The 12,786-nt window shown below is 48.2% G+C and overlaps 1 protein-coding gene across 3 annotated transcripts in view; it reads left to right on the forward strand.

Moving 5' to 3' along the window:
- ARID1B (AT-rich interaction domain 1B) overlaps positions 1-12,786 on the forward strand; it is a 404,291-nt gene that overhangs the window by 341,121 nt on the left and 50,384 nt on the right. For all 3 annotated transcript variants that reach the window (XM_080700338.1, XM_080700340.1, XM_080700339.1), the window contains one exon: positions 6,730-7,057. In XM_080700338.1, coding sequence (XP_080556464.1) covers positions 6,730-7,057 — 328 coding nt within the window. The remainder of the gene's footprint in view (positions 1-6,729; positions 7,058-12,786) is intronic.

The raw sequence follows: 12,786 nt of genomic DNA on the forward strand, positions 1-12,786 counted from the left end.
GTCTCGGCCTCCCAGGTACATGCATGTCCCACCATGCCCAGCAGCAATTTGTAATCTCATTTTGCTAGCCATTTTATTGTCAGAGTCAGCCTTTCCAAAACTTTCATAACAGCCAGCATTTATTACCATCATTATGTCCTGGGCCATTTTCAGTGTTCTTCACATAAGAGCTCCTTTTAGCCGCAGACAGCAGGCTGTAAGTCAGGGCATGACCACACTGCTTCATAGAGGAAGAAACAGGCACAGAACGTATGAGCCCTTCTCCGGGTACACAGTGACCAGCGTGGTCCAGCCTGGATTCGGTCCCACTGACGAGCTGTTCCCTCAGAGCACCCAAAGCCCGAGCACAGCCATTCTGCAGAGGAGCAAGCCGGGCTGCCAGGCCGCGCAGGCCCTAAGAGCCAGGGCTCACACGAGCACGGCGCCGCCGGGCTGCCCACGCCCCCACCAGCACTCGGCCTCTGTGTTCTCCAAGCTGCTTTCTGCTCCCACACTCGGTGAGCAAAAGGTTGTGGCTCCCTTCAAGGGCTAAGCAGCATCTTAGAAATACAACAGAAACACCAAAATACTAAAGATGTTAGAGAAAAAATCCCAAAGTGAAGAAGGAGGTGAAATGTTAAAATTATATGTTAATTGTAGCCGGGTGTGGTGGCGCACACTTGCAATCCCTGCGCTTGGGAGGCGGAGACAGGAGGATCACGCAGGTTCGAAGCCAGCCTCGCTGGCTTAAGAAACCCTGTTTCCAAAAATAAAAAAAGTATAAAATAGGTCTGGGAGTATAGCCCGGAGGTAGAAGGGCTTCCAGGAACCACAGTACCACACACACAAAAAAATTATGTGTTAATTGTTAGTTAATACAAATAAGACGAAACCCACCCAAGTTACTACAGTACATTTTAGGAAGTAATGCTTTTCTACCTTAAACAAAGCACATATAATAATTATCCTTGCAGTGTTTATAAGGAGAGAGGGCCATAGGGACCAACTTTAGTAAATAACAAGGAATTATTTAATTAACATTAATTATTAATAAGTGAATTTTTATGGGAAAAGAAACCTGAAATCAATTTAATCTTCATCTTAAGTACAAAAATTTTGTGTTCTTTTTGTGTTTTCTAGAAAAATATCACTTTTTGCATATTCGGCAGCTACTGTAAAAATGAGGGGCTGGGTCTCAGTTTTGCTCTGAATAATCAGCATTACCTTTGGCAAGTAACAGCCCTGAGCTGAGATTCCCACTCAGCACTCACCTGCACATGTGCAGGACCACACACAGCTGCATGGGTCTGTCGTGACACAGCCCTGCTTCTTTGCCTTCATTTCCTAGTGTATGTCATAGGATACAGAGGACTTTCAAGTAGGTAAGTCAGGTGAGCTTCTGATTTCTTGATTTCCTTGATAAACAATGTTTTTCAGAAGGGTTTAAATGTTTATTCTCTAAATTAGATGCCCTCGAAAATCTTCCTTTTCCCCTTTCTTATAAATTCCATAAATGCAAACGTCAGAGGACTTTCAGTTGAAATGAGTGCAATTCTGTAACAGTGAATTACACATGAATATTCTTCCAACTATTTTGGCTCTAGCGAACAAGGTATAAATGTCAAATGTCTCTTACGGCCCCTGGTGTCACCATGACCCGGATTTCTACCCTGTCCATCTGGATCCCAGTCTCCAAGGTGGATCGGCTAACCACATCCTTCCCCAGGTGTGCTGGGGTGGGCAAGAGCTTGGCTTCCCAAGAGCTACTTCTGTGCCCATCTTACCCCCCACAACACTGTCTCTCCTACATTTTTTCTCAAAACAGGCTGTAATATACTTGATTGAGTTATAGCTTCGTGTTCCCTTAACCTTATGTTTAAATCAACAGTCTAAAACAAAGAGACTAATTCTATATTCTCTACTATTTTTTATTGATGAAATGTTCTAAGTCTGCCTTATTAACAGAGAAATCTAGAAATAGAATAGATCATTTTATAACAAAAGGTAGGTTGATGTAAACAAATCTTCTCATGTTAAATTTAACTTAAGTGAAAAACGTTTTTCTTTTTACCAAGAAAAGATCTTACTTAAATATAGTAACTATCAAATAAGCATATGAAAAATGCCCAAATCATTTGTCACTGGGAAATGAAAGTTAAGACTTCAGTGATTTCTGTTATCTACTATTAAAATGGCTAATGGTTTAACAATTGACGATGCCATGTGCTGACAATTAGAATGTTCATACTGTGTTTGAGGGGAATGTACACAAAATAGCCTAAGCACAATTAACAGTTTCTTATAAACTTAAACATGCACTTAGCATACAACCCAACTATCCCACTTCTAGAGCTTACCAAGAGAAATGAAATAACTCTCCATGCAGAGACCTGTCACAGATGTTTTTAGCAGCTCATTAATAAGTGCCCCAAACTAAAAACTAGAAATTGCTCACAGTGTAGAATACTACTCATCAGTACAAGGGAAACTGCTGATAGGTGCAGCCATGTGGATGGATTCAGAAGCCAAGGGCCAAGGCTGTCCTGTGTGACCTCTGTCTGACAAGGTCGAGGGGCAAACCACAGGGACAGGCACCAGAGCCACAGCCAGCGGCAGGCGCTGGGCTCAGACTTCAGATCGCAAAGTGCCGGACAGCTTTTGGGCGTAGTAGAAACGCCCTGTACACTGACCGTGCTGATGGTGACAGGGTTGTATATGTTTGTCATTACGTATAAATTCTATTGCAGTAGCCACGACTTCATGTACTAGACTTATGTTAAAATGGTAAGTATCCATGGCGACTTCATGTACTAGACTTATGTTAAAATGGTAAGCATCCATGGCGACTTCATGTACTAGACTTATGTTAAAATGGTAAGCATCCATGGCTAAAAGAAAACGAGGTGATTATGTGTTTAGCTCTAATTCTCAAACACACATGTCATAGAGTAGTGTGAGTCTATACTCACTGGTCACACCGCTGTCTTGGGCACCCAGGATGTCTGGGTTACGCAGCCTCCTTGTGTCCTCCGCAGCCGGGGGAGCCATGCAGAACCTGGCAGAGCAGTATTCATACACAGTTGCTGGATGACTGACACTAAGAAGAGTTCCATCTGCAAGGGAAACTGTGGCTTAGTAAAAGCAGTAAGCTTGGAGCCCCATATTGAGTGCTCCAGAGGCAGATAGGAGAGATTCGCCCGAAGCGGCGGTGGCGGCTGGACTCGGGTCTAGCTGCTGCGCCCCCGCTATCTCGCACTTGAATATAACTCCTGGTGGGTTGAAATCTGAATTCATTTGGTGACCACTTTTCCAGAGCTCATGTGCCAAGATGAGCCCACTTGAAAGCCGTGGGCTCCGGACTTGGCGGCGAGAGCGGTCCAGCTGAGGAGGGCTGGCCCCGCATCTGCTGCCTCCGTTGCGCTCGGTACTGCATCCATCTGCTCGCTGTCAACGCCGGTGCCAACAAACTACTAATCTATTAGAGAAACATGGAAATAAGATTGCACTCCTCGCTCCCGGCTTGTCCTCTCCTATCTTGCTTGGCTTACGTATTGGTCTCTATTTATCTTGGGAAGAAAGAAATGCTATCGACTATGTGGGGGGAGGGTCACTGCTTACCCCGGCCACGTTTTCAGGGACTGTGGGTAACGAGTGTCTTACAAGTTAGTCTGTCTGGCCCGTGATGGCAGGGGCAGCTCTCAGTCATGAGCGGCTGTGCCCGTCACCCTCCGGGTCCCTGTCCCCGTCGGCATCACCACCTCTGCATGACCAGAGCACTGTGCAGCGACATTACGTGACATGCAGACCCGCTCCCCAAGCCTCAGCGTCTCCGGGTCCCCGCCCCCGCCAACATCACCACCTCCACATGACCAGAGCACTGTGCAGCGACGTTACGTGACACGCAGACCCGCTCCCCAAGCCTCAGCGTCTCCGGGTCCCCGTCCCTGCCGGCATCACCACCTCCGCATGACCAGAGCACTGTGCAGCGACATTACGTGACACGCAGACCCGCTCCCCAAGCCTCGGCGTCATCCGTGGCCACTTTGGGAGGCCTCCTGACAGGTGTTTGTCTGCAGGCACCATGTGAGTTTAATGAAGAGTCTTTAAAGTTTGGAGGAAAAGAAAGGGGGACTCTTCCAAATAGAGGCTTCTATAATCAACATGGCCCTGGATGCTTGCTTTTTCAGCAACCCAACTGATTGGGGGAAAATAGCCGGAGCCCGAAATGGGCCCCTCACAATTATGCCCAGGCCTGCGCTGGGGACAGAGCAGCTGTGTTCCAGTGCTGCCCACGGGGCCACACTTCCTGTTGGAAGGCAGAGCCTGCCACGAGCTCCCCCAGCTGGAAGCAGGACTCCCCGCTCTGGAGTTCATAACAGGAATGAGAGCTGGAGCAAGGTGCAGACAACCAGACGAGCGTCTCCACCGCTTCTTCCTCTGTGTCCATTGACTTTGTTCATTGACGGCCAGTTAGACCCCACGTGCAATAACTGAAAGTGGTCACTGTATTTCTCCATTGTAGCTGGAAAAGCAGGCGAATCAGGGACATTTTCTCCAGTAAACTGCCTTATAAGCTTTGTCTTTTCTGGCCATGTCTAAATGCTTGTCTTCTAAAACAGATTAAAGTGTTACTTCATTTCCTTTGAAAGCAACGAGCACATATGTTTTCACTGAAAAGACTTCCCACCAGACGACTGATCAAGAGGGGGGCAAGTGCAAAGTAGCCCCTGAGTAATCGCATGAATACGAGAATGAATTACGTGAGCATCCAGACACTCGAGTGAACCAATTTGTTCTTAATCAGAGCAAGAGGAGCAGAGGAGCACTCCATTGCTCTGATCTTAGTAATCTGAAAATGAGGGCTGTGGGTTAGGGCAGAAGCGGAGGCCGCATTCCTTCCCGGTGTGGGACGAGGTCCAGCGCCTGCCGTGGGCGCACCCTGCCCATGCACGTGGCGCCCAGCCCCTGGCTACCAGGCTTGTGCCGGTCCCATGGGATGGGAGATGCAGAAGCAACTTTGGAACTTCTCAGAGGAACATTGAAATAACCTTTTACTTGAAAACAACATGAGCTCATGTGTTTGAAAGGCAGAGAGAGAGTCTGAGGGAAGAGACGGCGTGAGGGTGAACCGGCCTTCTGTTCTGGCCTGCCACCCGCGCCCTGTTCCCTTCCTGCCTCCCATGCCCCTGCTCCATTCCCTAGATGTCACATCCCTCGTCCTGCTAGTTCTGCAGGTGGACGACATCAGAGACTGTCATTTCTTTACACAGAATAAAGATGAAAACAGGTTCTTGTAGGGCAGAGCCTCCTCCAGCCACAGTCCCCACCCCCAAAGCCTACCCAGCAGACGGGTTCAGTTCCTGAGCCACTTAGAGAAGTCTCAACCCTCCTAGACGCTCCCCTGAACCCCAGTCCAGTCAGATTATTCCCATCTCCATCTTTGCAGTTGTTTGCATTTTTTCTTATCTTGCCCCTCCTGTTCCAGAACACACACATCCACTTAGACTGTGAGTGTCTTGGGTGCAGGAGCCAAAGTGTACTAACTCTATATCCTAATGCCTAGAACCATTCTCAGCACAGAACATGTTTAGTTATGTTAGTTGGGGGGAGTCTTTCAGAAAGTATAAAGGCTGATTGAGAAACACTAATCAGATTACTATAAACATTTGTCCTTTTCCATTTCTTTTATGCCATTGCTTACTGGGCCAGCAGTCATTGGCTGAGCAGCATGCTTTGCTGGACAGTCCAGCCTGCACACTCTTGCTTTTCCTCACTGTAGATGGTGGTATCCATATTTCATATGATTACGAGTGAGTGCATTGGGCCAAAGCGCTTAACTAGGCGTCTAGCACAGTTAACAACTACTGTATTATTCAGGTGATGTGTACGCATTTAATGTACTTGAAGTTAATGTGTATGTGCATCAGTGTAAAAGGCATGGAAGAAAAGGGAGCAGCCCCTGCAGCAGCTGGAGCCCTCGCAACCAGCGTTCTCCCTGCGCGTGTGCGCCAGAGTGAGCAGGGCTCCTGTCCCAGCGTCCGGCCTGCCCACTTCGTCTCGGGCTCCCTTCTTGGCGTGTGCAGTGCCGTGCTGCAGTCATATGCTGCGGCTTCAGGCACGATGCCTCACTGGGTGCCTGAGCAACATTCCAAACAGGAGGTTCCCCAAGTTGGAGCAGAGCCACATTGGGCTGATGCTGGAGGCCTGCACAGCCCCTCCCATACAGTCTAGAGGGTAATTGTGCCCTAAGCGCGTTTGTCCTGTTGTAACCGGCGGGCATGGGAGTGACGTGGTAGGGTGGTTCCTTGTCTGAAGACTTGGGAACTGCAGGAATGCTTTTGGCTAAAACACAAGAATGTAAGGGATGGAACATGTTGAAGTGCTTGGTTCTCGTATTTCCCTTTAAGATTAGCTGGAATTGGGTAAGGGCTGAGTGATGTGTACATCTATGGTGCTACCGTCGTGTGCTCCATTAAGACAGGTGACTACAAGGCACCATAAAAAATTGAAGAAAAAGAAGATCAGCTGGCCTTTCCCCTGGACACTGCAGGGTCCTGTGGGACTCTGTCTTTGGGCTTGCTCTCTAAAGACCTTGGGCTTGTATATAGAGAGAAGGTTGGAGACTGGCAGCCTCGTGACCATCATGAAGGGCTACTGGGCATCGTGACTCACACTCTGTGTTGAGGGGATGTTTTCACAAGTATAAAGATTTTTTAAAAAAACATTAATTTGTGTTTGCCTTTTGTTTAGGTAACTACTCCAGACCCCCAACGTATAGCGGGGTGCCCAGTGCAAGCTACAGCAGCCCAGGGCCTGGGATGGGTATCAACGCCAACAACCAGATGCACGGGCAAGGGCCCAGCCAGCCATGTGGTGCTATGCCCCTGGGGCGAATGCCGTCAGCTGGGATGCAGAACAGGCCGTTTCCTGGAAACGTGAGCAGCGTGCCCCCCAGTTCTCCCGGCATGTCTCAGCAGGGAGGGCCAGGAATGGGGCCACCCATGCCCACCGTGAACCGTAAGGCGCAGGAGGCCGCCGCGGCCGTGATGCAGGCTGCTGCGAACTCAGCACAAAGCAGGTATGCTGCTTGGAGGGGCCGGGCCATTTTCTGTGTGTGGACACGGGACCACATACCCAGGTGGCTGTTCGTGTCCCTAGAATGCAACAGAGTAGCAGGACATACTGGACCTGGCTGTAATAGGAAGATCACGGTTTACGATCCATCGAGGAAAGAATCTGGGTGGGGCACATCATTTGTGGTCGTGACTTGCAGCGTCTGTGAAGTCACTACAACCAGCACCCAGCTCACTTAGCAGATAGGAAGCCACCGCCATTGCCTTTAAGATGAGATTTAAGCAGAAATGCTAAAACAAAAGCCATTTAAGATATTAAATACAGAAAAAGATTCCAGCCCCCCACCACCACTCTTTTTAACCCTGCCATGAGGTCTCTATGAACTAGAAACTTTGTGTACATATGTGTATTGTGTGTTGGTCTGAATGTATCCATGTGGGATTTATATGCTTCGTACTTTTATGTTGTATTTTTTTCTGGGCAAACCTCTCTATCTGTCTAAACCAAAATTATAGTATTGCAAAGGTAATATTTGAGAAAGGTTAAGTTGATAGAGCAAGGCTTTACCTTCTATTTTTTTCTTGCTTTTCATCCCAATTTTGAATAATTCTTAAACACTTGGCCTATATAAAAATAACATAATTAGAAATTTACGAGGCAAATATGATTGTGATTTAAAAGCATCACATATAAATATGTTTTAAAACAAAACATACTGAGCAATATGTTTCTCAGTGGTACCTTCAGAAGAAAAGAGAAGATTCTAGCTCTTGTCAAAGGGAGTCAAAGCTAATTGTGTGAGCATGCATGTGTGTGCGTGTATGTGTGTGCGTGTGTGTTTAAGTGTTCCTTTGTTCCTTTTCCTCTGAAGCTGATGTCTTGGAAATGTTGGGACTCCTCAAGTCTCATTGTTTGCTCCCAACAATAATAATAAATTTCCCTTGAGGAATTAAAATGAAAATCGACCATTTTCTCTCTCTCTGTCTCACCCCTATTATAAACACTGAAAATCTTCTAAGCCCGGCACTGGCCTCATGGCCCAAGGCCCAGGATGAAAGTAGTGTTGGAATAGACCTGTCTGCACACACTGGTTTGGCTGATCCAGTTGCAATTCTAACAAGTTGTCTCCCTTCTGTTGCGTGGAAAGTATGAGATTGCAGTGGGCTCGGGCCTCTGGTGGTCATCTGAGAGCGATGACTGTAGAGATCAAGGCAAAGTCTGCCTGACGAGGGGGTCCCGCCTGCTCCCCTCTGAATCGCGTGCACCCTCTTACAGAAGCTGCTGTGTGCGCTCCACGCACTTTTGTGTCTGTTCAGTAGACCCTTCGAAAGCTCACCTCTGCATACTGCCCATTTCCACTCTCGAAGAGTTTAAATGGGGGCTGTTCATTTTAGTTTTTGATTTGACCAGAGTTAAAGCTATTCTTCAGATCTGGAAGCTGAGATTAGATCTGAGAATTTTACTTTTCTTTCTCCTGTGCCTCCCCTCTATCTTTTTTTTTTTTTTTTAAGGATTTTATGTCACGCCCCTCGACAGCTGCATGGTCAGGATATTCTGCTGACTTGCCCATCCTGTAATGCCACACCTAAGTGTGGAGTAGTGTGTGGACAGGGACTCAAAGTTGTGCTACAGAACAAATCCAAAGAGGCTGTTCTTCTGTTCCACTTTAGGCCACCATACATTAGGTCGCCTGCTTATCCCAGCCAGTCTGGGGCTGGCGGACGCCCCATGTTTCCTTCCCAACACCCCAACTATGGCAGCTCCCAGGCTCCCATGATGCACCAGCCTGACCAGTACGGGTAGGTAGCAACACGCCCTGGGCTTGCTGCGGGACCTGGGCATTTTCTTTTAAACTATCAGCAAACATGCCCTCTGGCTGCCTGCGAGAGGAATGCCCAACCAGACAGTGAAAGGCCTCCCAGGAGACCCGGCTCGGAGGGCTTGTCTGTCTGTCCACCTGTGTCTCCCTTCGTTCCTGTGAGGTGGAGCCTGCATGCCGCCCCGTCCTGCTCGCGCATGGCTTTGGTGTGGCTGCCTCCCTCATGCCTGCGAGGGGATGAGAAACCTTCATCTCCGCCCACTCCGGTCCTCCCCTCCGCTGTCCCGTGCTGTCTGGTTGTCTGTGTTGTGCAGCACTGTTCTCGTGACTCTGACAACATGCCTGCCACCCCAGGGCAGCAGCCCTGGACACCACACTCCTGGCCACGCCGACCCCACGGCCATGCCAGAGTTCTGCCGACAGGGTAATCCAACACAAAGGTTTTAAATGCAGTGCAGCCTTATTATTATTCAATACAGGAATTACATACAGCAACAAAAAGTATCTCTCCTTCCTTCCGCAAAACTATGTGAAATCGGGCTTGGTCACCACCTTTAGGTTAATGAATTGCTCTTAAAACATATTATTGTGTGATTAGTGGTATTTTTAACGATAAGATCGTGGGTACAAACTTCATCACACTTAGCGGTTTCAGTAGAGACATTCCTCTCTTCGGTTACAAGAAAACAGAGATCGTCAGCTAGCTTTGTCTGAATGGTGGGTTCAGAGGCGCTGTTTTCGCTACTTGTTATGGGTGCATGACAGAGAGCTTCCTAACAGTCTTGTGTTTGGTATACATTTATTTAGACAGCAAACACAAACGATCATTTTGTAGCCGAGAGTCCTAAATTCTGTAAACATGGTCCTAAGTGTAGTCCAACAAATACTGAGTTCTGTACATGTGACCTGCCACGTGAGAGAACAGCGCTGAAGGAGGTCACCCTGCGTGTTCTGGGGAAATCGCCTTTCCTCCCGACCTCCCCTGCTCCCGTCAAGGTCAGTGTGGAGTCAGGCAGGAAGGCCGAGTGGGGGAGGCGCCGTCCTCGGCTGCTGGCCCGCAGGCTCTGTCCTTTCCAGCTCAGGAGTGCTGTTGCAGCCCACAACGCTGGCTGGCTGTGCCTTGCCAAGCCACATTAAGCAGCTGTGTAAAATGAATTTAAATGGCATGCATCAGAGTAAAATCTCTTCCACTGGGGCAGAAAATCAATGTTAGCTAACTAGCACAAGAGGATCAGATCTGAATTTTGGCCAGCAGCATCCAGATAGCTTCCTTAGAATACAACACCTCCTCCTTAATTAGAAATAAGAGAAAGAAAAATGTTGCACTTATTCTGTGTAAATCTTGCAAAGTGCACTTGGCAAAGGCTGGTCTTTACAGCCACACCTGCATACAGGCTGAGAATTTTACTTTTCATACCTACGGTATCCTTTCTAAAAAAGAAAGCAAACAAATTGTCTTCCTATTTTAAGTCTTCCTTCTGTTCCACTTTGCGGTATGCATAGTTCTTGTGCCTTTTTTTAAAAAGCACAAACGGGGTTTTGCAAAGCGGTGTGTTGCACTTTTCTGTGCTGGGGTCGGGATGCGCTCCTTGCCTCCCGTGCGCCGTCTCTCACTGCGGCAGCCCTCATTGTTGGATCAGCTTTGACTTTCTTCCTCCGATGACAGGAGAGCGGGGTTGGTCACGTGAAAAGCCAGTTTGTGAAAAGCCTGTTTCCCTCTCGGAGAGGAAGGATGGCCGCCCTTCAGGCCTGGCGTCCACCAAGCTTGTCCTCGGTGGCCTCGTCCTCGAGCCGGAGTCCAGCGGGCCTGGGGCCTGAGAAGGAGCCGGATGAGCTAATGCTGAAGGAGGGGAGCGGGCCAGGCGAGTGCGTGTCTCATTAGAAACCGCTCAGGGAGAGCAGGGAGAGTGTGGCCGTGGTGTTCCAGGCTTTCTGAACTAGTTGAGTATAAGGTAATACAGAGAAAAACACGTCTTCTACTTGCTACCCTGAAAAAGCTAAGGAACAAACAGACTGCTGGGTTGGTTTTTTTCCATCTTCTGAGTAAAGGAATTCTTGATTTCGGTTATGAGGGGATTTACAATGGGAGGTGGTGGACTTCGTTGTTCATGTGCTATATTAGTGGTGTAATGATGCCTGGTCATTGGGAGGTAATGGCCTATAAGTAATATCTGGTCAGAACTGATACATTTTGTACTCAGCAAATGCACTGCTGTGTTTAGTTTTGAAGCATTAATAGCTCGTGTATTACTATTTTGAAGATAAGAGAAACAGGGTTGAATATAATACTTGACCTTACTAAAAGCCCAGTTCTGCTGGTCATCAGTAGCATCAGAATGGAAAGATTCAGAGCACGGCAGAGCCACAGGTGGCCAGAAGCTTGGGGAGGCCCCGGGCATCTTCCTCCTGAAGGGGCACCACCGTGAGCCTCGGCAGCTGCAGGCTTGTGACCTTGCAGTGACTGGATCCATTCTCTGCCACTTTGATGATTGAAGTATCACATGCACACTCTTACACATGCACACACGCGTGCACACACGCATGCACACACACACACACTTTCCCTTGTTACTAGTGCGCTTTGCGTCTATCCACTGAGCCCAGGGAGTACCTGGTAGTGCTCAGCACTTGACAGCTCTGCCGAGTAACCTGCTTCACGAAGCTGGATATTTCAGAAGCTGGATTTTTATCTTGGAAATGACTCAGGAGGAAGCATGACCTCACTGAATTTAAAGAAGCTCTAGAAAGCCCTAGATCTTTAAGGCAGGATAGACGAATAGAAGATTTTAATTCCTCAAGCACCTTAACATGTATGAACTTCAGTCGAGTGTTGAGTGACTTGAGTTTGGTTCACAGGTATGGTGTGCATCTCTCTTTACCATAACAGGCTCCGAGAAGATGTAGCGTTCAATTTTAGAAGGACGGAATCTTAGTGCTGGAAGGAATTTAACCAGCTTTCCAGTCTCCACTTCTTGACTTTATGGTGGAGGAAAGGAAGACCTCTGAGGTCACTGCGTAGGAGACAGCACAGCACAGTCAGGGCCCTTGCCCTCTTTGTTCTATCTCTAACTAGGGTTTCCAGGAAGGGAGGGAGGGAGGGAGGGAGGGAAAGGAAGAGAAGGAGGGAAGATGAGAGGAGAGGAGAAGTAAGATGGGAACTTGGGAGGCTGAGACAGGAGGATCACAGGTTTGAGGACATCCTCGGCAAGTAGTAAGACTGATCAGCCTAGTGAGACCCTGTTTTAAAATAAAGTACAATAGGATTAGGGGTGTACCTCTGAGGCAGAATGCCCCTTGGTTCAATCCCCAGGCAGGCCCATAAGCAAGAAAAGAAAGAAAAGCATCTCAGGGCTTGGGTCCCCTCCGTGTCTGAAGCCATCCCTGCCATGGGAACCTAAGGAAGCATCTGAGCCGAAACCCTCTGTGCTGAGGGCTGGGTGGGCAGCGGGGCCTCTGCTCCTCAAACCAAACCCCTGCAGAACAAGTGGCATTTGCTGACACCCAGATGGCCCTGAATTTTGGCCCGAGCAGTTGTGTACCCCGACATGGGCCCTGGTCCCTCTTCTGACCACCAGGAGAAGGAACCCTGATGAAGGTTTTTAAGAACAGAGAGCAAGGCCAGCTCTGAGTCTCTGCTCATGCCCAGAAGGCCATTTTCTAACTTGGGTACAAGCACCTGCCACTTAATGCTCGCGCCACGCCACAGCTTGGCCACCGAAAGTAGTTTTTTTTTTAATATTTTTAGTTTTTAGTCAAATGGAAAATGAAAATTTTAATTAATATTATTATTTTTTTAGCCGCTTGTTAGCAGGGTGGAGAAACACCATGACATCTTAGCTATAAGGTGCTTGATTGGTAGCAGCATAGCCACTTTGGGTCTCAAAGTAGCTGACGTTATGTCAGAGGTGTGGCCC

This window comes from Muscardinus avellanarius (genome assembly GCF_963383645.1).
Source record: "Muscardinus avellanarius genome assembly, chromosome: 8".
Taxonomy (NCBI): Eukaryota; Metazoa; Chordata; class Mammalia; order Rodentia; family Gliridae; genus Muscardinus; species Muscardinus avellanarius.